Source organism: Rhinoraja longicauda, chromosome 18 (genome assembly GCF_053455715.1).
Source record: "Rhinoraja longicauda isolate Sanriku21f chromosome 18, sRhiLon1.1, whole genome shotgun sequence".
NCBI lineage: Eukaryota > Metazoa > Chordata > Chondrichthyes > Rajiformes > Arhynchobatidae > Rhinoraja > Rhinoraja longicauda.
In genome coordinates, this window is record NC_135970.1 from 9689875 (window position 1) to 9713174 (window position 23300).

At 45.0% G+C, this 23300-nt stretch overlaps 1 protein-coding gene across 1 annotated transcript in view; it reads left to right on the forward strand.

Moving 5' to 3' along the window:
- Nucleotides 1–358: 358 nt before the first annotated feature.
- The window catches only part of f2 (coagulation factor II (thrombin)), a 50151-nt gene continuing 27209 nt past the window's right edge, over nt 359–23300 (forward strand). Inside the window, exons 1-5 of the mRNA XM_078415089.1 lie at nt 359–515; nt 6691–6851; nt 15168–15192; nt 16561–16620; nt 20463–20568. Of these exons, the coding sequence (XP_078271215.1) occupies nt 440–515; nt 6691–6851; nt 15168–15192; nt 16561–16620; nt 20463–20568 (428 nt within the window). The 5' untranslated portion in view covers nt 359–439. The remainder of the gene's footprint in view (nt 516–6690; nt 6852–15167; nt 15193–16560; nt 16621–20462; nt 20569–23300) is intronic.

A 23300-nucleotide genomic window follows, 5' to 3' on the forward strand; every position in this document is an offset into this window, starting at 1 on the left:
CCCAGAGGAAACCCATGCGGTCATAGGGAGAATGTGCTAACTCCGTACAAACTGCACCTGAGGTCAGGATTGAACTCGGTTCTGTGGCAATGCAAAGCAGCTGCTCTACAAGCTGCGCCTACTGTACCCTTCCAAACTCAACATTTCCTTCCTGATGTGAAATGCATGAAACTGAATGCAGTATTCCTTGTGGTATAAAAGTCTGTCCTGTGATGCCCACACAAATTCAAATCTTTCTTTCCTTCTCCCCCTAATTTCTTTAATGCTAAACAGAACATTATGTGGCCTTGACTGGACTGTAGAATTACAGAGCATCTTCTTTGCTTCTGTAATGTGACCCCTCTGTTTTGCAAGCTGCCCTCTGTTGATCTGGTGTACTATTAACCAGGATATTTTTCTAGCCTCTCAGCTAGCTACAGACTTCTAGCAGTTGCTAACCATGCGGCTGATCAGAGATTCTCTGGCTTTGCAGGTTTTGATCCTTGCGTTTGTACAGTTTTGCCGGTCTGAGAAAGGTATGTATGTTGATGTTTGTTCATGCTAGTTAACATTTCTACGAGATGTTAAATGGGACTCGTGTCACTAACTCAAATCATCAGGTCCAAATGCAGAATTTAATTGCAATGGAGTTAACTTAGGGGAGGGATGAGAAGAAAAAGATCGATGTCCAAAGAAAATATGGAATAATAAGGGGAGAAAGTTATACTTTAATTGGACAGAGTTTTCATGGAATAGCCATCAGGAATATAGCTTTCTGCTAAGGCATTGTACATCAGAAAGGAAATGTTGTGATTGGAAGGCCATAGAGCAAATCTACCAAAATGTACCAAGGCTTTAAGAGTTAGAGTTAAATTATGCAGAAAGATCAGATGATATTGATTGTATTCCAATAAGTCTGGAAGGTTGAATGGTGATGTAATTAAGTTGATCGCAATGGTTAGGGATTTTGATAAAATGAACAGAGAGGGACTCCAGATCAAGAGGATTATACATGGCCTTTTAGGACAGAAATCCAGCAATAACTGCCTGGTGTTCCCCAAAAGATAGTGGAGGTAGAGGGTCACTTGACTCATGAGATTAGGATATCAAAGGGTATGGAAACATAGAAACATGGAAAAATAGGTGCAGGAGTAGGCCACCCAGCCCGTCGAGCCAGCACCACCATTCAATATGATCATGGCTGATCATCTAAAATCAGTACCCCATTCCTGCTTTTTCCCCATATCCCTTGATTCCTTTAGCCCTAAGAGCTAAATCTAGCTCTCTCTTGAAAACATCCAGTGAATTGGCCTCCACTGCCTTCTGTGGCAGAGAATTCCAGATTCACAACTCTCTGGGTGTAAAAACATGTCCTTATCTCAGTCCTAAATGGCTTACCCCTTATTCTTAAACTGTGACCCCCTGGTTCTGGACTCTCCCAACATGGGGAACATTTTTCCTGAATTGGTCCATGGAGCTGGGGGGCAGATCAGTCACACTTTACCTGAATGGTGGGATGGGCTTGGGGATGATTGTTCCTTTCACATCACAAACACATGCAGGTTGATTGGTTAATTGACCACCCTAGTGTGTAGAATCTGGGGAGTGGTGTTGGGAATGTGCAGAGAAAAATAGAGATGCACTTGGGATCAGTGAAAGTGGGTGGTTGACAGTCAGCACGGACTCTGGGCTGAAGGGCCTGTTTCTGTGCTGATTGGCTATGGTCAGGCTTGCTGCTCCATGGGTGCAAGCAAAAAGTAAACTGCTGGAGGAACTCAGTGGGCCAGGCAGCTGGTGGGCCAGGCAGCTGGTGGGCCAGGCAGCTGGTGGGCCAGGCAGCTGGTGGGCCAGGCAGCTGGTGGGCCAGGCAGCTGGTGGGCCAGGCAGCTGGGTGGGCCAGGCAGCTGAGTTCCTCCAGCAGTTTGTGTTTTGCTCAAGAGTTCAGCATTTGCGGTCTCTCGTGTCTCTGTTGGATGCTAGTTTGCCCCCAACAATGTTGTCCAGCAGCTTCATTTATGAACAGCAGTGAAAGGAGTTCACAGAATTGGGCACAAATAATAATAATAATAATAATGATAATAATAATCCTTTATTCGGCCCATAACAGGAAAATTTGCAGGGTTACAGCACCAAAGTGGATAGCAAAAATAGATAAGCATTCATTATAAATAAAATAAAGATAATTATCTTTATTTACTGGTCTGCTGGGAGCAGTGCTGGTCATGCAGTCTGACAGCAGCTTGAATCTTGAATCTTGAAGGAAGGACCGTCGATATCTCTCCTTCACGCACTTGGGGTGAAGATGTCTGTCACTGAAGGAGCTACTCAGTGCAGTGACAGTGTCCTGCATGGGGTGGGAGTCGTTGTCCAGCAGTGATGATAGCTTTGCCATCATCCTCCTCTCTCCCACCGTTTGCACTGAGTCGAGGGGGCATTCAAGGAAAGAACTGCCTTCTTGATCAGTTAATCAAGTCTCTTCCTGTCAGCAGTTGAGATGCTGCTGCTCCAGCAGACCACTCCATAGAAAATGGCTGATGCCACCACAATGCAGAAGAAGGTCCTCGGGAGTGCCCCCTGCACTCCAAAGGACCTGAGTCTCCTCAGCAAGTGCAGTCTGCTCTGGCCCTTCTTATAAAGTGCATTAATGTTATCAGTCCAGTCCAGTTTATTGTTCAGGTAAACACCCAGGTACTTATAAGAGTATACAGTTAATCCTAAAACAAAAGGAGGACATTCAGCTCGATAAACGTCTACTCACATCCTACACACCACTATCTCAGCTTCATATTCATTATTATCATTGCCTAACACAAATCTTAAATGGACCAATTTGTAGATGATATGATAAAAAGCTGTGCATCTAAGATTGTTGATCGTATCAGGACTGGTGGCCATGTAGCATTAACTTACAAAGAAACGTTAATTGATTTAACATACTGACCAGACAGTGACAAATGGATGCTGCCATTTGCGGCTGGGAGCTTAGTCACATTTTACCTCAAAAGTTAGAACAGAATACTTTCTAAAGAGTGAGTAACAGCTGCCATGGCAATCCAAACAGACTTGTGAGTCCTCACATTTATGAAAAAAATACGGGCTGGTTCATGAAAACAATCAAATTAGCTCATTGAATGTTGGCCTGTATATCTAGAGAATTTTAATAAATAGTTGGAAGCTTTTCCACAGTTATAGAGTCCAGGTCTTGGAGGGAGTGCCGAGTAAATTTACCAGGATAATGTCTGAAACACCAGGGTCAAGTTATGAAGATGATTAGGGAAATTAGGATTATTTTCCTAGGAATTTAAAAAGGTAAAGGGAGATCTATTTCCACTGATAATGGAATCTAAGGCATCATCCAAATATTAAGGCTGAGCTTTTCAGGAGTGAAGTTTGAAAACATTTCAACATGTGGATGATGTCAGAATATTGGGATTCTTGCTAATCGATGTCATTCGGAACACTTTTCTACCAATGGGTCGATTGTTAATTTTTGCTGGCTCCTGCCAACCCAGAATGGGATGAAAGATTTTCGGCCCAAAATATTGGCTCTGTTTCTCTCTCCACAAATGCTGCCTGACTAGCTGAACATTTCTAGAATTTTCTGTTTTAATTTCAGGAGATAAGAGACATTTATTGAGTTTGGAAGCACAAGAGCCTACCCCTAGTCTCATTCTTCAAATTTAACAGATCTAATGAAAATGCTGCTCGCCTTGTTGCAGTTCTGTGATTCGTTGGTGCACAGTGACTATGGTACAGATTTGGAGGAGATAGATTCATGGTATCTTGCAGCACACAAACAGCCCTTCACCCCACTGAGTCCGCACGAACCATTTAAGCACCCATTTACATCATTATCCCTTTTAGTCTCCTTGGGTTCACTTCAACTCATCCCCACCTCCTGAGTCCCACCACTCACCTACATAATGAGCAATTGACCTACCTACTCTATGTTATGCATTTTGGAGGAAACTTGAGCACCTGGACACAACCCATGCTGTTGCTCGGACAGTACACAAACCTTATATGGACGGCTCTGGAGGTTTTCAGTTTAGAGATACAGCGTGGAAACTGGCCCTTCTGCCCACTGAGTCTGCGCTGACCAGCAATCACCTATGCACTAGTTCTATCCTACACACTAAGGACAATTTACAGAAGCCAGTTAACCTACAAACTTGCACGTTTTTGGAGTGTGGGAGGAAACTGGAGCACCCAGAGAAAACCCATGGGGAAAAAACAGGGAGAACGTGCAAACTTTGTACTGACAATACCCATAGTCAGGATCGAACTCGGATCTCTGGCAGCAACTCTACCTCAATGCCACTGTGCCGTCCTAACTGCACCACCTAGCTGCAGTCTAGATCCGGTCTGAATTGAAACTAGGTTGCAAGAGCTATGGGGAAGCAGCTCCACCAACTGCACCACGGTGCTGCCGTCATGTTGAGGAATCCATGATTTTGGTATTCAAAATAGTCTGCTTGGTGTAAAGAAATTGCATTTCAGACAGGCAGTGGAGAAAGTGTAGAGTTTGCCACGTGACCCAGTGAAGACTCAGTATGTTTATAAGCTGGGGCCTATCTGGAGTGAACCTTCCGGAATAGGCAGCTGACCTAAAAGAGCGATGTTACCCTTGTGACAACATGCAAACTTGGGCTAATGAGTGCAGGCGTAAAGATTCTGCTGCCATAATTGAGGTAATTGGACATTCTCAGTTGTTTACCTGAAATACAAAGCCAGCCGCTGGAAAATTGCAGTAATCAAGCAGTGTGAAGCCCACTGGGAGGAGAGTAAAGAGTATCTCATGTATGAGCGTGGTGAAGGAGGTGGTTTGGACTATTCATGTAGTTAGAATGAATCTTTCCAGAAGGCAGCACATATTGAAGGAAAGGGAATGGCAATGGAAACTGACACTGGTGCTGCATTATTGGTGATGTGTGAATAGGAATTTAGCCTGACGGTGCTTTGAAGCTGAAGGAGTCATTCACCTCCCTTCACACTTAAAAAGTCAGACAACACAGAAATAGGCCCTTTGGCTGAATACATCCATGCCGACCGAGATCTAATCTAGTCCCATTTGCCTGCATTTGGCCAATATCCCTTCAAAATCTATCCTATCCCTGTACCTGACAAAATATCTTGTAGGTGTTGTTATTGTACATACCTCAGCTACTTCCTCTGGCAGCTCATTCCCTATATCAACCACCCTCTGTGTGGAAATGTTGTTCTATTAACTCTTTCCTCCCTCACCTTAAACTTATGTCGTCTAGTTTTTGCTGTCCCTACCTTGGAAAAGATTCTGTATTTTCATCCTACCTATTCCCCTTATGATTTTATACACCTCTAAAAATCACCCCACAGCCTTCTGCACTCCAAGGAATAAATTCTTAGCCTGCCCAACCTCTCCCTATATCTCAGGCCCTTGAGCAGTGGCATCATCCTCGTAAATGTTCTCCAAACTCTTTCCAGTTTAATGGCATCCTTCCTATAGCAGAATGATGAAAACTGGACATGTGAAGAAAAACTGTAGAAAAACTGCATAAACAACAGGAAGCAAGAATTGGTTAAGTTTTCTCAATGTGCTGCTCCAGTTGTTCTTGTGAAGATACTGTGGATAGCACCATCAGAACTGCCCCCTCCATCGACTCCTTTAAGTCCAGGCTCAAAACCTATTTCTACTCCCTAGCGTTTGAGGTCCTCTGAGGGGGCGCTGTGAACTGTTTATGTATGTGCTGGTGTGTTTGTGTGCCATTGTATGTTCGTTTCTTATGTACTGATGTACAGCACTTTGGTCAACATGGGTTGTTTTTAAATGTGCTATACAAACAAAATTGACTTGACTTGACTTGATTAGGAGCTATGGAGATAATTTGTTAACAATCAACATAGACAGATACATTGTAGATGATTTGTTCGCTCAGATTGTCGGAAGACAGACCTTTGCAACCCTTGACATACTACATGCTTACCAGCAGATTAGGCTAGACAAAGGTTAAGAGGAGTATTCCATGTGCATATCGAAATATTTCAATAGACAGGCTTCCATTTTGGATAGCAACAGGTCCATGGTTGACGGCTTTATAGTTTTTTTTCTGAACATGCTTTTATATCTTAATGATTGAATAATGGGGAAAAAATAAACTTTTGGAGGTGGTGGGGTGGGGGGAGGGGGGAGTTAGGGGGAAAGAGAGGAATTGTCAACATTTTGGGTTTGGCTCCTCATCGCTCACCTGAAAACCAAGTGCGTTACTGTAAGAGGAGTTACTATAAGAGGTGCAGCGGTTGTTGTTGCCTTACAGCGCCAGAGACCTGGCTTTGATCCTGACTACAGGTGCTGTCTGCACGGCGTTCGTACACTCTTCCTGTGACAGCGTGGGTTTTCTCCGGGTACTCTGGTTTCCTCCAACACTCCAAAGACGTGCACGTTAGTAGGTTAATTGGCTTCTGTAAATTGTAAATGATCCATAGTGTTTAGGATGGTGCTAGCGTATGGGGCGATCGCTGGTCGTCCCGGACTCAGTGGGCCGAAGGGCCTGTTTCTCCAAAGTCTAAAACTCTAAAGGGAGTTCACCCATCCAGTTTTCCAGTCCTCGGTAAGCTTGATGGTGTGGGCAGTGAGAACGAATTCTGACATTTGTTTGAGCAACAACCTGTTACCTACTGTATTCGACACATTCTTCACGTCTCCTGGTGTATTGTTATTCTTCCCCTCTCCAGTGTTCCTCAAGACACGGGATGCATTCTCCATGTTGAAACGAATCCGGCGAGCCAATAGTTTCTTGGAAGAGAGAAGGTCAGGAAATTTGGAAAGAGAATGTATATCCGAATATTGTGACTTTGAGGAGGCTCGTGAAGTGTTTGAGAATGATGAGCAAACAGTAAGTGACAAAACCAGAAATGACCTTTATTTAGAATGTTTATTGAGTGTACTGTGAGGACACTAACAATTACATTTTTAAATGACTTTTTAAATGCCAGTATTAATTAAATATTATTCAAGTTGCCAGATGATTGTTGAAGCTGGAAATGGTGCGAATATTAACCGAGGAAAGCAATTTGCTAAGAATTCTGAGAGCAGATGTTCATAAGCATTCAAAACATCCCTTGAGTATGTGTGGATGAGAGCTACTGCAGAATCAAGAGATTCAGAACCTTGCCTTCTCTATCTATATTTGCTTTCATGATCATAGATGTGAATTGGTTAAATTTACACCTTGTCAAAGTAGTGATTTTAAGTGTTCTATGCAATATTACCTTTAATAGGCAGTTCTTCATTAACGGAGCATTGATGTCTTGCTTGGTGTACATACAGGGAAAACAGTTAAGTGTTGCTCCTGAGACGATGCATAGAGTCATACAGAATGGAAACAGGCCCAGTGGCACAACTCATCCATGTCAACTAAGATGACTAAGCTGGTCCTGTGTTTGGCCCATATCCCTCTAAACCTTTCCTATCCATACACCTGTCCATGTCTTTTAAATGCTGTTCTCGTATCTGCCTTAACTACCTCCTCTGGCAGGTTGTTCCATGTACCCACTACCTTCTGAGTGAAAATGTAACCCCACCAGGTTTGTATTAAATCTTGCTCCACTCACCTTGAACATATGGCTTCTTGTTTTTGATTCCCCTACCCTTATTAAAAGACTCTGTGCATTCACCCTATCTTTTGCCCTCTGATTTAAAACACCTCTTGATTCCGCTGCTCTGGGCAAGAGACTCTGTGCGTCTACCCGATCTATTCCTCTCATGATTTTATATATCTCTATAAGATCACACTTCAGCCTCCTGTGCTCCACGGAATAAAGTCCGAGCTTGCCCATTTCTCTCCCTCTCGCACCGCCCCTCAAATCCTGGAAACATTCTCGTAAATCTTCTCTGCACACTTTCCAGCGTAATGACATCCATCCTATAGCAGAGTGACCAAAACTGAATACAGTTCTCCAAGCATGGCTTCACCAACATCTTGTACAACTATAACATAACGGCTAACTTCTATACTCAATACACTGACCGATGAAGGCCAATGTACCAAAGGCCTTCTTGACCACCCTAACTCTCTGTGATGCCACTTTAAGGGAACTATGTACCTGGATTCCTGGACCTCTCTGCTCTACAACACACCCCAGGGCCCTACTATTTACTGTGAAGGTTCTGCCCAGGTTTGACTTTCCAAAATACAACAGCTCACACTTATCTGCATTTAGCTCCATTAGTCATTCCTCAGCCCACTTGCCCAGCTGATCAAGAGCCTGCTGTACAAACAGCACCAGGCCCCAGCACCAATCTCTGAGGTACACCACTAGTCACTGGCCTCCAGTGTAAAAAACACACCTCCACCACCATCCTCTGCTTCCTTCCATGAAGCCAATTCTGTATGCGCTGGAAATAAAATAGATTGCCCTTCATCAGAACTAATGCAAGACACTCAGCAGGTCGGGCAGCATCTCGGGAGAGAAGGAATGGGTGACATTCCTTCACCCAATGTCACCCATTCCTTCTCTCCCGAGATGCTGCCCGACCTGCTGAGTTATTCCAGCATTTTGTGAATTAATTGGCTGGGTAAATGTAAAAAAATAAATAAAAATTATCCCTAGTGGGTGTAGGATAGTGTTAATGTACGGGGATCGCTGGGCGGCACGGACTTGGAGGGCCGAAAAGGCCTGTTTCCGGCTGTATATATATGATATGATATGATATGATAAATACCTTCGATTTGTACCAGCATCTGCAGTTATTTTCTTATAATGCAAGACACAGTTGTGCAGTTTAAACACAACAACTTGAATTTATCATAATGGAATATCATAGTAAAGGAACAAATACAACTCAGCCTGCACAAGTTGTGAACCCCAGCTTTCCAACTCAAACACTGTGACTTTCTGAGGTTATCAGCTCAGACTCAACGACTGTAACTGTGGAGCAGGAATCCGCATTAATCTCTCACCTGGCATGTAGTCAGGGCAGATGAGAGATTAATGAGGATTCCTGTTCTGGGTAAATTATCATAAGCAAGTCTGGTCTTCAAGCTAAAATTGGAATCATGTTGTCCACTATGTCTCTGACTGAGTGTCAGATCTGGTTATGGAGCGATTTGTCTTCACTATCTTTTGGCTCTTGCACCATTCCTTGGTCTGGTTAAGAACATGAGAAAATAGATTTGGCAATGGACCACTTGGCACCTCGGGCCTGCTCACCATCCAATATGATCATGGCTGCTGTATCCCGGGCCTCATGATGATACTCTGTTGTCACATGTACCTAGATACAGTGAGATTCTTTTGTTTTTGCATACAAAGTACACAAAAGAGTCACCACAAAGGTGCCAACAAAGTTACAAAAATACTCTTTAAGTAATGTTGTAATGTTGGTCCCTTCTTCGTCCCTCCCCCCCGCCGGGTCCCTCTTTGTTTTCAGCACCCCCCCCCCCCTAAACACCAAGTCCCCCTTAGTTGTCGGTGGCCCCTCCACTCCCGGTTCCTCTTTGTTCTTGGTGGCCCCCACGCCAGGCCCCCCTTAGTTCTTAGCACCCCCGCCCCACACCTGGCCCCCCTTTGTTCTCGGCGACATGGCCCGTCCAACACGGCCCAACGTCCAGGGACTTCGACCTCTGCCTGACTGCCAGGACTCCTTCTGCCAGAACTCTGACCTCCAGGGACTCTGACCTCGAGACTCCGACCTTGGCCCGATCTCAGGGACTTCCCTGTAGGCCAATTTCTAGCTGCGCGCGGCACTCTGTTGGGGGCCTTCTAGCTGCGTGCAGCGCCTTATTCATCTGTACCAGTTTTCCATTGTATTCAATTGCTGGATATTTCAAAAATGTATCTATCTCCTCTTTAAATACCTCTGACGATCCAGCCCCCACAACCGCCCAGAACAGAGAATCCCAAAGATTCAACACCATCTGCGAGAAGCTGTTCTTCCATACATCAGTATTAAATGAACAGTCACTAACCTCGTAACTATGCCGCTTTGTTCAAGATGTTCCAATGAGTAGAAATGTCTTGACATCTGCCATGTCGCGGCCCAGAAAAAAATTATATGTTTCAACAAGATCCCCTCTCATTCTCATGAACTCCCTCTAGTCTTAGAATACTTGAGATAAAGATTGTGAATGTTCACTTTATCCATGCCCCTCATGATTTTGTATACTTCAATCAGATCATCCCTCACCCTCCGATGCTCCAAAGAAAATAGTCCCAGCCCATCCAACCTCTCCGTATAACACAAGCCCACGTCCAGGAATCTTTTCTGCGCCCTTTCCAACTTAATGACATCCTTCCTATAGTTCAGTGGCCAGAACTGCGCACAATACCCCAAGTATGGTCTTACCAATGACATTTGCATTTTGACTGTCCAAATGTTTATACTCAACACCCCTCCCAATGAAGCAAGCGTGCAAGCCCTTTCTTCACCATTCTGTTCACTTCAACCACCACTTTCAGGGAACCATGCATCTGTACTCCTAGATCTCTCTGTTCCACAACACTATCCAGGGTCTCCATCATTTACTGTATAATCCTGCCACAATTTCCAACATCACTCAAGTACCAGGGTTCCCTAAACTTTCCAGCTTTGCCCTTCACCTTAACTTGAACAAACTGTCCCTGTACTCTTGCTAACTCACTTTTGAAAGCCTCCCACTTGCCAGCCATTCCCTGACCTACAAATAGACTCAACCATTCGACCTCTGCAGGATCCCTCTTAATGCTTCCAAAATCAACCCTCCCCAATTTAGGACCTTAACTTGTGGACCTGTCCTATACTTCCCCATAACTACTTTAAAACTAATAGAATCATGCTCCCCACTCCCAAAATGCTCCCCTACCTCATTCCCCAAGAGGAGGTCCAGCATTGCACCCTCTCTGGACACCCCTCTGTATATTGATTAAGGGTTATATTTAACACCTTCCATTCCATCCAAGCCCTTCGCCTTATGTGAGACCCAGTCAATATTAGGGAAGTTGAAATCTACCACTAATACAACTGCATTATCCTTATAGCTATCTGCAATCTCCCTGTACATCTGATCGTCTAATTCCTGCTGACTTTTGGGTGGTCTCTAAATACGGGGATAATGAATGTTAGATATGAGGATACAGTCATAATCTGGGCTTGGCTCAGTCACTGAGGTTTAGAGGGAACTGGGTGTTCTAGTGCATGAATCACTAAATGTTTGCAGATAGGTTCAGTTAAAAGGGAAAATGACATTTTGACATTTAATGCAAAGGAATTGGAATTTGAGAATAGAGATGTTTGTTCCAGGCCACGCCTGGAATATTGTGCACAGTTTTGGTCGCCTACAAAAGAATATTAAAATTGGAGGCAGTCCTAAAGAGTTTCATCAGGCTAATTCCTAGCATGGGAGGTTTGCCCGATCAAGAGAGGCTGGAAAGTTTGGGTCTGTATTCAATAGAGTTCAAAAGAAGAATGAGGGTGACTTTATTCAAACATATGAGATCCTAAGAAGGTGTTGAGATAATTTTCAGTAGTGGAGAGTCATTAAACACGAGGACATAACTACCAAATAAGGGGCCAGTCATTTAACATTGAGGTAAATAGAAACTTCTTCTCTTAGAGGGTAGTGAACCTCTGAAGTTTTCGGTCTCTGAGGGTGGTGAAGGCCAGATTATTAGATATATTTAATGTGGAGATAGGTAAACTAGTGACATTCTGAAGAATTGAGCGTCATGGGGAACTGGCACAGGAGGAGATGAGGCCAGATAGATCAGCCTGATCATATTGAATGGTAGGACAGGCTTGAGGAGCCTGGTGGCCTACTCCTGTGTCCACTTCCTTGTATTCTAGATGTAACAAAGGCCACTCCAAACATTGTGCATTCTCCTCCGAGCTGCCCTGCTTTTCCCCCAATGTTTAGCTCCTGCTGCCTGTAATGCTGCCTGATCTTAACCTGCAAGAGGGATTACAGTCTGTTTGCGGCTGCCATGCGTGTGTTTGAATGAGATTGTGGTCCATTAACAGTGCGTATTAGCCATGAGGTGAGACGTGTTGAGGGGTGCACATGGCAAACAGGACCTGTGCCTATATTGTTGGGTGATTCTATTGTTGTGTCCACCTGGCAACAAATCTCACCTCATGAATAATATTCACCGTTAATGGAGATTGTGGTGGATGAACGGTGGTGTGGTGCATCGTTACAGTACGAGGCTATTGCTGCAGCTGGGTTCGGGCATCGGTTTGTAGGTGGCAGGGCAGTTGTCCCCTCTTGCGTTTGTTCTTCTATTCATCTGAGATTATTAGCCCCACTGCTAACCGGTATGTTGACCTGGCATATAAGCTTTTTTCGTTAATCCTATATTTCTGTTTATGCACCCAGACAAATGGTTATAACAAGGTGCTCAGATTAAATATAAATTTATAAATTCATAAATTATAGAAGCAGAATTAGGCCTTTTGGCCCATCAAGTCTACCCTACCATTCAATCATGGCTGATCTACCTTTCCCTCTCAACCTCATTCTCCTGCCTTCTCCCAATAATCCCTGACAGTTTGATTAAAAGATGTTGTTGAAGGAGCAGTCATGCTTAGTAATTTGGAGAGACTGGTTTAGGAGGCTGGGATCAGTTAGGGTGAGGGCGAAGATTAGGATTAAGATTTGAAAGTGGTATTTGAAAGCAGCAGTCTATGACTGTGCTGCTTAAGTAACTGATTTTGTTGTGCTCTGTGTCCGTGTGTGTGGGTTTGATTCCTGGCTGGGATCTCCACAGCCCAGCCCTTCCACGCCCTTATGAATGTGCTTTTGTCTCCCCACTGGATAAAGAACAATGAACAATTCTTTGAACTTGCAGCTCCTTCATGAGAACCCCCACTGTTGCATCACACAACCTTGGAGCCCTCGATCTCCCTTGATGGGCCACTCTTCGATGTCTCCCAAACCAGATGAAATCCAGAAGTGTGCCCCCATTTGCTAGAGCTATTACACATCCCCATTTGAGGTGCAGGCAGGCTTTAAGATGGCTGCTTTTAACCTGCACAGGCCAGCTTTAAGCATTGCCAGACGCTCAAAATATTGGCTCTGCGATGATATTGGCCCTGAGATTAATAAACCACACAGTTAATAATTGAAGAAATTAAAGCAGGAGTAAGTCATATTGGCCCTCAACCATTTGATGAGATCCTAGCTGAATCTTTGCGTCATTCACTGCCCTGCCAATTCTTCAAAACCTTTCATTCTGTTTGTGTTCAAAAAATATATTGATCTCAACTTTGATTATGCTCAATAACACAGCTCTCTGAAGCAGAAAAACCCAAAGACTTGCAACACTCTGCCTGAATAACGTTATTTTCATCCCATGGGCATGCTAGTAAATTAGGTAGGTTATTGGACGAGTAGACAGAATTCTGGGACATTGATCTCGGCACAATAGTACAAATCCCACCGTAGTACCTGGAGAATTTAAGTAACTTAATAAATCTGGAGTCCCGAAATAAAGCAAAGCTAGCTATCGTCAAAACTACTAGATTATTGTAAAAATGCGTTTGGTTCATAAATACCAGTCAGAGATGGGGGGTGATGGTGGTGGTGATGGTGGGGGTGGGGGTGGGGGTGGTGATGGTGGGGGTGGTGATGGTGGGGGTGGGGGTGGTGGTGATGGTGGTGGTTATGGTGGTGGTGGTGATGGTGGTGGTGATGGTGGTGATGGTGATGGTGGGGGTGGTGATGGTGGTGGTGGTGATGGTGGGGGTGGGGGTGGTGATGGTGGTGGTGGGGGTGGTGATGGTGGGGCTGGGGGTGGTGATCGTGGGGGTGGTGATGGTGGGGGTGGGGGTGGTGATGGTGGGGGTGGGGGTGGTGATGGTGGGGGTGGGGGTGGTGATGGTGGGGGTGGGGGGTGGTGATGGTGGGGGTGGTGATGGTGGTGGTGATGGTGGGGGTGGTGATGGTGGGGGTGGGGGTGGTGATGGTGGTGGTGATGGTGGGGGTGGTGATGGTGGGGGTGGTGATGGTGGTGGTGATGGTGGGGGTGGTGGTGGGGATGGGGGTGGGGGTGGGGGTGGGGGTTTGGGGGTGTCAGTTTTTTCCCAGGATTTGTGATGGAACGTTGCTTGTAAACAAATATTCTGATCAGTTCACCTGACTAGATGTCTGAGAGAATGTAGTAGGGTCTGTCTGATTTGGTTCTTATCCTCAACACCAACATGGTAGTACAGTAAACCCTCATTTTTACTGACCTCTTTATAACAGATTTTGGTTTTAGCGGACTGACCTACTGTCTGGTTGGGCTGTCGACACCACCTCGACTTGTGCCGCCCCCTCCACTCCTCCGCCATCGCAACCATCCCCACCTACACCACCACCACCGCCGCCGCCCCCACCCCCACCCCAACCACCACTCCCACCACCACCCCTACCCTCACCCACTCCCCCACCACCACCACCGTCGCCACCACCCCCACCCCCACCACCACCCCCACCCCCACCCCCACCCCCACCCCCACCCCCACCACCACCACCATCCCCACCACCACCCCCACCCCCACTACCACCCCCACCCCTCCCCCACCCCCATCCCCACCCCCACCCCCACCCCCACCCCCACCCCCACCCCCACCCCCACCCCCAACCCCACTACCACCCCCACCCCCACTACCACCCCCAACCCCACTACCACCCCCACCACCACCCCCAACCCCACTACCACCCACCCCCACTACCACCCCACCACCACCCCCACTACCACCCCCACCCCCACCACCACCCCCACCCCCAACCCCACTACCACCCCCACCCCCACCACCACCCCCACCCCACCCCACTACCACCCCCACCCCCACTACCACCCCCACCCCCACCCCCACCACCACCCCCACCCCCACCACCACCCCCACCCCCAACCCCACTACCACCCCCACCCCCACTACCACCCCCACCCCCACCACCACCCCCACCCCCACTACCACCCCCATCGTGCATGGATACAGGGAACATTGAATGCCATCTGCAGAAAGGCATAGATTCATGTATGAACATTTCTGCTGATAAATTCCTAATAGGAGCCAAGTTTGCGGAGAACAGGAGTCCTTCCCTCCACTGAAGGAATGCTTGATGTACCAGGGAATCTCAAGGAGCAGAAGAAAAGTTAGCTCAAACATCAATATGTATTTGTAACTGCCTTATTATGCCTTTCCCTTTTGCAGCAATCAGTGTTCTAACAGTTTTCTTCCTCTTTCTCAGACTGAATTTTGGAAAGGTTATAATGGTAAGAAACTTTTTTCTACCTCTTACATACCTTTTTTTTCCAGAGTGGTAGAATCAAATAGTAGTCGGCATGTTTAAGGTGAGAGGGGCAGGTTTAAAGGAGATATGTGGGGCACGTTCTTTACACAGAGGGTGAGTGGATGCACTGTTCTACGTCTACGTTCTAAAACAGATTGTCCAGAATAATATTTTTTAACGTTCTATCCGAATCCATGATGTCCCTCCCTCCCCATTGATCAGTTGGCTGATATTAGGTGTCACCTTTCCCTTGCTGTTCCTCTCAGTTGCTCTGATTGATAATAACAGATCCAGCAGTTTTGGCTTTGTTAAATCCTTGAACAGTGACATCATGGATTCGGATAGAACTTAAAAAAATATTATTCTCAAATGCAGACATTGGCGTCAAAGAGAATGTTTATTGTACAAGACAATTGCCCTTCCTAGTTGCAGGCTAAATGATAGGGCATTTTTTTTCAGTTAACAATTGAATACGAACAAGTAATTTACTAGAAATTTCCGGAAAGATTAAAACTGTAAGTGTGACGCATGTGAGACAGATATCACTAATGAATACAAATGAAGCAAAACACAAAGTGCTGGAAGACTCAGCGAGTCAGGCAGCATCTGTGGAGGGACTGGATAGGTCGGGCACCTTCATCAGACTGATCGTGGTAAAAAGGAAGGCAGAGTGAATGGGGTTAGATTGACAGATGAGTGGACAAAGACAAGAAGGAGACAAAAGGGTAAGAAGGGACGAAGAGTGAAGCCAGAGGGAGGAATGTATGTTGTAATGTATGTGTACTGCTCCACTGTGACTAGCACAATAAAGAGTCGTCCGACACCCATAAGATCTGTGAGTAGTCCAACTCTATTTTAATGAAAAGCCTGGCCTCCAGAGGGTGCCCGCATATACATACTGATGACGAATACAAACGTTGCATTCATTACATAGGTGAAAGGGGACGGGTTGCAATGGGTCAGAATTGGAGTGGCAGAGCAGAGGAAAACGAGAGGGGGATGAGGATGGTATTACTTAAAAGTGGAGAATTCAATGTTGGTGCCATTAGTTTGTAAGATACCTGAGTGAATACGAGGTGCTGTTCCTACAGTTTGCATGTGGCCTCACTATGGCAATGGAGGTGGCTCAGGACAAATGTACAAATGAACCATTGGTTTTAACTTTAACCCAAATGGTCTCGTGTCTTTTTCTACTGTACAAACAGTCGCAATGCATTTGAATCCATATTCGTTGGAGTATTTCTCCAAATGGGTTGAGTCAAATTCCCCCATTTCTAGTATACCTTTTCTGATATTTGCTGCTACATATCCGATAATTGCATTATAACATTATGGTATACTTTATTTTCAGATTGCAATGGAGAAAAAACAGGCAATTCCCCTCCAGCATACCTGAAAGAATGCATGGCTGGTAAATATTTACCTCTACCCTTTGCTCATTTACTTGTTTAGCACAGGATTTGGGATTACTCAAATTATGATAGGAAAAACAATAATCTTAAAACTGCTGTAATTCTCCTGCTGTTATTATTCTATCCTCTGTCTTAATTCAACAGTTTAGTTTAGTTTAATTTAGAGATTCAGCACGGAAAGAAGCCCTTCAGCCCACTGAGTCTGCACCGACCAGCGATCCCCACACATTAACACTATTCTACACACATTAAGGACAATTTACACTTATACCAAGCCAACTAGCCTCCAAACCTGTATGGCTTTGGAGTGTCGGAGGAAACCGAAGATCTCGGAGAAAACCCACGTGGTCACGGGGAGAACGTACAAATTCCCTACAGACAGCACCCGTAGTTGGGATCGAACCCAAGTCTCCGGCGCTGTAAGGCAACAACTGTACCACTGTGCAAACTTGCCGCCCTACAGCACCACCTTGCCACCCTTCTACAGCATCTGTACTCCATCTACTTTGAGAAGACTTTAGTTGTAATTGTTTATCAGTTAGGCAAAATACGAAACAGGTGGTGAGAATTGTAAATAGCAGCACAAAATATTAAGTGGCATCTGTGTGGAGAGAGAGGCAGAGCTGTGGTTTCAAGCCGATGACTTTTAATTTGAATTGAAGGATGCTGGAGATGAACAACTTTTAAGTAAATACAGAACCCAGGAAATGTAGTCATGAGTCTGCAGCAGGGAAACAGGACCTCCTGCTCAACTCAAGCCAACCAGGTTTTACAACTCGGTAGTCCCATTTGCCTGTGTTTGGTCCTTATACCTTTTCAATCCATACACCTGTCTTTTAAACATCACCATTGCATCCACTTCCACAGCTTCGCCTGGCAGCTTGTTCCATACACGCACCAACTTCTGGAATAGGAATACTTTATTGTCACATGTGACTAGGCACAGTGAAATTCTTTGCTTGCATACACAATGTATACAAATTAATTGGGGATTAATCCCACCACAAATTAATCCCACCTCTGTGGGAAGAAATTACTCTTCAGGTCTCTTTTAAATCTCTTCATTCTCACCTTAAAACTATGCATCTAGTTCTCGACTGCTCGACCTTATCTATAACCATTCATGATATCGAGTGTTGTTATTGTCCTATTTCCCCAATATGGAACAATGAAGTTCTCACTTGCAGCAGCACAAGAGGTATGTAAACATAGCACTCAGTAGATTCCATAATAAACAACAAAAAGTTCAATAAAGTAAAAATAATAAAAAAGCATAAAAACAAAAACAAAGCCCAAGTCCCTATTGCAATCAGAGCAGTTCATAGATTGGAGTTCCTAGTTTCAATAGCCAGATAGTTGTTGGGAAGAAGTTGTTCCTAAACCTGGATGTTACAGTTTTTAGGCTCCTATCCCACTTCCTGATGGCAGGAATGAAATGAGAGTGTGTCTATTTGATGATGATGGTTGCCCTTTTGAGGCAGTGCCTCCCATAGATCCCTTCCATGGTGGGGAAGTCAGTACCTGTGATGACTGGGCAGCATTCACTACTATTTTGTATAGGGGGGAGATCAATCATCTGATTGAATGGTGCTAGCACAACAACTTTGTCTCAGCATCAGTAAAACCAAGGCACTGATTGTTGACTTTAGAAGAGTAAGGCCAAGGATCCACAAAGTGGATCCATCCGTCTTCATCGAAGGAGAGGTTCGCTCCTGGGCATTCGAGTTGCCGAACCAGGCTGTGATGCAACCAGTTAATATGCTCTCTACCGTACACCTGTAGAAGCTCAAGAGAGCATTCATCGACATGCCAAATCTTCTCAAGCGTCTGTGGAAATGGAGGCGTTGATGGGCTTTCTTTTTCATTGCGTCAGTGTGCTGAGTGCAGGGCAGATCTTCAGTGATATGCGCGCCCAGGAACTTGAAGTTGTTGACTCTCTCCTTCGATGAAGACAGGTTTGTGGATCGTTGGCCTTCCTTTTCCAAAGTCAACAATCAGTTCCCTGTTTTTACTGATGCTGAGAGCAAAGTTGTTGTTCTAGCACCATTCATTCAGACGATTGATCTCCCTTCCTCTGATTATCTGTAATTCATCATTATCTGTAATTCATCCAACAATGGTGGTGTAGTCAGTGGATTTAAAGATGGAGTTGGAACTGAGTCCGGTTTCACGGTCATGGGTACAGAGCGAGTTGAGCAGAGGGCTGAACACATGGCTGTAAAGTGCTCCTGTACTGATGGTTATCATGGAGGAAGTCTTGCCAATTTGCACCATTCGTGTTCTGTTGATGAGGGTATTGAGAATCCAGTTACAGAGAGATTCGCAAAGTCCCAGTTCCCTGAGCTGGATGGTGTTGAATGCAGAGATGTAGTCTATGAACAACAGCATTTTAGTGTCCAAGTGGTCCATTGCAGAGTGGAGAGCCAGGGAGATCGCATCCTCTATTGATCTATTGAGGCAGTAGGCAAATAGTAATGGGTCCAAGTTCTCTCTGAGGTAGGAGTTGATATGCACCATATCCAACCTCCTAAAGCACTTCATCACCACAAATGTTAGTCCCACCAGTCGGTCGTTATTGATACATATCACATGACTCTTTTGAGCGTTGGTATTGTTGATATCCTTTTAAGCCACTTTCAGGGTACTGTATATCTGTGCCCCAAAATCTCTTTGCTTCACAACACTCTCCAAGGCCCGACCATTCGCTGTGTAAGTCCTGCCCTAGTTTGACAAGCCAAAAGGTACACCCAACACTCCATACAGACAGCACCTGTAGTCAGGATCGAACCCTTGGCCTCTGGTGCTGCAAGATGGCAACTCTACAGCTGTGCCACCGTGCCACCCCAAACTTGTCTCATTTGTTAAGTTCCAACTGCTATTCCTTGGCTTACTTCCCAAGTTAATCCATTTCCTTTTATAAACATAGTCTCTGTAAACTTCCCCACTGTTCACAATGCCACAATTCTGGTGACATCTACAAAAAAATATGAAGGTTTTCCAGTATGTTGTTCATCTTCAACATCGTCACCATAAATATTTTTTTCCAGTTGATCTATCATATTTTCAGTACTCCTCTTTATGGTCATCCTCAATGAAAGCAATCCTAAAATCATGAATGAATTATTAGTTTTATTTTTAATAAGATAAATTCTGGAAACCCACTTATTAATAGAAACCTTCTTTGCTACTATTACCGAGGAGAAGGACAGGAGATTCAGCTCTAAAAAGATAGCCCACATCCTGAGATTATGCACAGCAACAACCTCTCACAGGCCACAGATGAAAGTGAAGAGGGAGTCAAAGGATTTCTGAAAATAAGCCATTGGCAATAATTCATTGGGGCGAGAAGGTGGCGTAGCGGTAGAGTTGCTGCCTTGCAGCGCCAGAGACTCGGGTTTGATCCTAATTACGGGTGCTGTCTGTACGGAGTTTGTACATTCTTCCCGTGACCGTGTGGGTTTCTCCCTGGTGCTCCAGTTTCCTCCCACACTCTAAAGACATACACGTTTGGCTTTGGTAAAGACATACATCTTGGCTTTGGTAAAGATTGTAAATGGTCCCTAGTGTGTAGGATAATGCTCGCGTATAGGAAACGCTGGTCTCAGTAGACTGAAGGGCCTGTTTCGGTGCTGTATCTCTAAACTAAACAAAAGACACATCATTGAGAAGCCCACAATGCTGCAATAAGGCGCATCCTGGTTAAGGCACCGATAACCCTGGCCAGCCAAGCTGAACTCTTGGATCTTCTGCTCCCCAGAACAAAAGCTATTCATACAAATTGGCTCTGTTAAAAAGAAACAACATTTGATAAAATTGTTGTTTTTTTTTGCTTCCTTTTCAGCACAATGTTATCAAGAAATTGGCTCTAATTATAGGGGCAATGTTTCAATAACGGTATCCGGCCAGGAGTGTCAGAGCTGGTCAAGAAATTATCCACATAAACCAGAGTAAGTGACTGAGACAGCTTCGCCTGGTTGCAGAGTAATTGCAAGTTCTCGCATGCTTTGTTTCAGCCTGATGGTGTTAATTCACTTTTTTTCCCACAGATATAATGAAAAGCAGTTAATTCTTTCTGGACTGGAACTTTCTCATCTGCTGAATGCTTCTGCCATTTTCTGTTGTTATTTCAGATTTTTGGCATCTGCAATTTTTTGCTCCAAAGATTATCAATTCATCCTTTCTCATGAGATAGCCGTGGATTTTAAATCATGTATTGTACATTCTAATCCAAATCATTGATATAAACTACAAACAGCGATGGGCCCAGCATGATCCCTGAGTCACGCCACTAGTCACAGATCGCTAGTCTGAAAAACAACCTTCCACCAACATCCTCTGCTTCCTTCCAGGAAGCCAGTTCTCTATCCAATTTTCTAGTGTGAGTTTTTTTGCACTTTGGGTGATCATAGTGTAAGGGGTAAATATACAGTTAATGGCATGACCTTCAGCAGCATTGATGTACAGAGGGATCGTGGGGTCCAAGTCTATAACTCCCTGAAGGTGGCCAGACAAATAAATGGAATGGTAAAGAAATGGTAATTGTAAAGGTGCGGCACGGTGGCACAGCGGTAGAGTTGCTGCCTTACAGCCAATGCAGCGCCGGAGACTCAGGTTCGATCCTGACTACGGGTGCCGTCCGGCCAGGAGTGTCAGAGCTGGTCAAGAAATTATCCACATAACCCAGAGTAAGTGACTGAGACAGCTTCGCCTGGTTGCAGAGTAATTGCAAGGACGGACAGAAGATTCTGTGGCAGCAGGAGGGACTTGAGGATGGTCTGTTGCCTCCCTGGTGCCAGGGTTCAACACATCACGGACCGGCTTCAGAAAATCCTAGTGAGGGAAGGCGATCAACCTGAAGTCGTTGTGCACGTGGGCACGAATGACGTCGGGCGGAAGAGGAAGGAGGTGCTACAGCGGGAGTTTAGAGAGTTGGGAAAAACACTGAGAAGTAGGACGTCGAAGGTGGTTATCTCTGGACTGCTACCGGTACCTCGTGCTGGTGAGGCCAGGAACAGAGAGATAGAGGGTATGAATTTATGGCTGAGGGGCTGGTGCAGAGAGCAGGGATTTAGATTTCTGGACCACTGGGATCTCTTCTGGGCTAGGGGTGACTTGTACAAAAGGGACGGGTTACATCTTAACAGCAGAGGGGACAAACATTCCGGCAGGCAGGTTTGCTAGTGTGACACCTGTGGCTTTAAACTAAGTAGTGGGGGGGAGGGGTTAACAAATTGTGAATATGAAGATGAGGTAAAAAAAGGGAATACAGGAGATATTGCAAAAGACTCTCGGAAGAATGGAAACAGAAGTTCTAGAGGGGAAAAGAAATTAAGGGCAGGGCCAATTGTGACCGATGTGAGAGGGGAGGTAAATACAGAAGTTAAAGTGTTGTACTTAAATGCGCGTAGTATAAAAAATAAAGTGGATGAGCTTGAGGCTCAGTTAGTCATGGGCAAGTATGATGTTGTAGGGATCACTGAGACATGGCTACAAGAGGACCAGGGCTGGGAACTGAATATTCAGGGGTACACAACGTATAGAAAAGACAGACAGGTGGGCAGAGGGGGTGGGGTTGCTCTGATGGTAAGGAATGATATTCATTCCCTTGCAAGGGGTGACATAGAATCAGGAGATGTTGAATCAGTATGGATAGAAATGAGAAATTGTAAGGGTAAAAAGACCCTAATGGGAGTTATCTATAGGCCCCCAAACAGTAGCCTCGACATAGGGTGCAAGTTGAATCAGGAGATAAAATTGGCGTGTCAAAAATGTAATGCTACGGTGGTTATGGGAGATTTCAACATGCAGGTAGACTGGGAAAATCAGGTTGGAAATGGACCCCAGGAAAGAGAGTTTGTAGAGTGCCTTTGAGATGGATTCTTAGAACAGCTTGTACTGGAGCCTACCAGGGAGAAGGCAATTCTGGATTTAGTGTTGTGTAATGATCCTGATCTGATAAGGGGACTAGAGGTAAAAGAGCCATTAGGAGGCAGTGATCACAACATGATAAGTTTTACTCTGCAAATGGAAAGGCAGAAGGGAAAATCGGAAGTGTCAGTATTACAGTATAGCAAAGGGGATTACAGAGGCATGAGGCAGGAGCTGGCCAAAATTGACTGGAAGGAGGCCCTAGCAGCGAAGACGGTAGAACAGCAATGGCAGGTATTCCTGGGAATAATGCAGAGGTTGCAGGATCAATTTATTCCAAAGAGGTGGAAAGACTCTAAGGGGAGTAAGAGACACCTGTGGCTGACAAGGGAAGTCAGGGACAGCATAAAAATTAAGGAGAGGAAGTATAACATAGCAAAGAAGAGTGGGAAGACAGAGGATTGGGACTCTTTTAAAGAGCAACAAAAGTTAACTAAAAAGGCAATACGGGGAGAAAAGATGAGGTACGAGGGTAAACTAGCCAATAATATAAAGGAGGATCGCAAAAGTTTTTTTAGGTACGTGAAGAGGAAAAAAATAGTCAAGGCAAATGTGGGTCCCTTGAAGACAGAAGCAGGGGGAATTTATTATGGGGAACAAAGACATGGCAGACGAGTTAAACCGTTACTTTGGATCTGTCTTCACTGAGGAAGATACACACAATCTCCCAAATGTTCTAGGGGCCGGAGAACCTAGGGTGATGGAGGAACTGAAGGAAATCCACATTAGGCAGGAAATGGTTTTGGGTAGA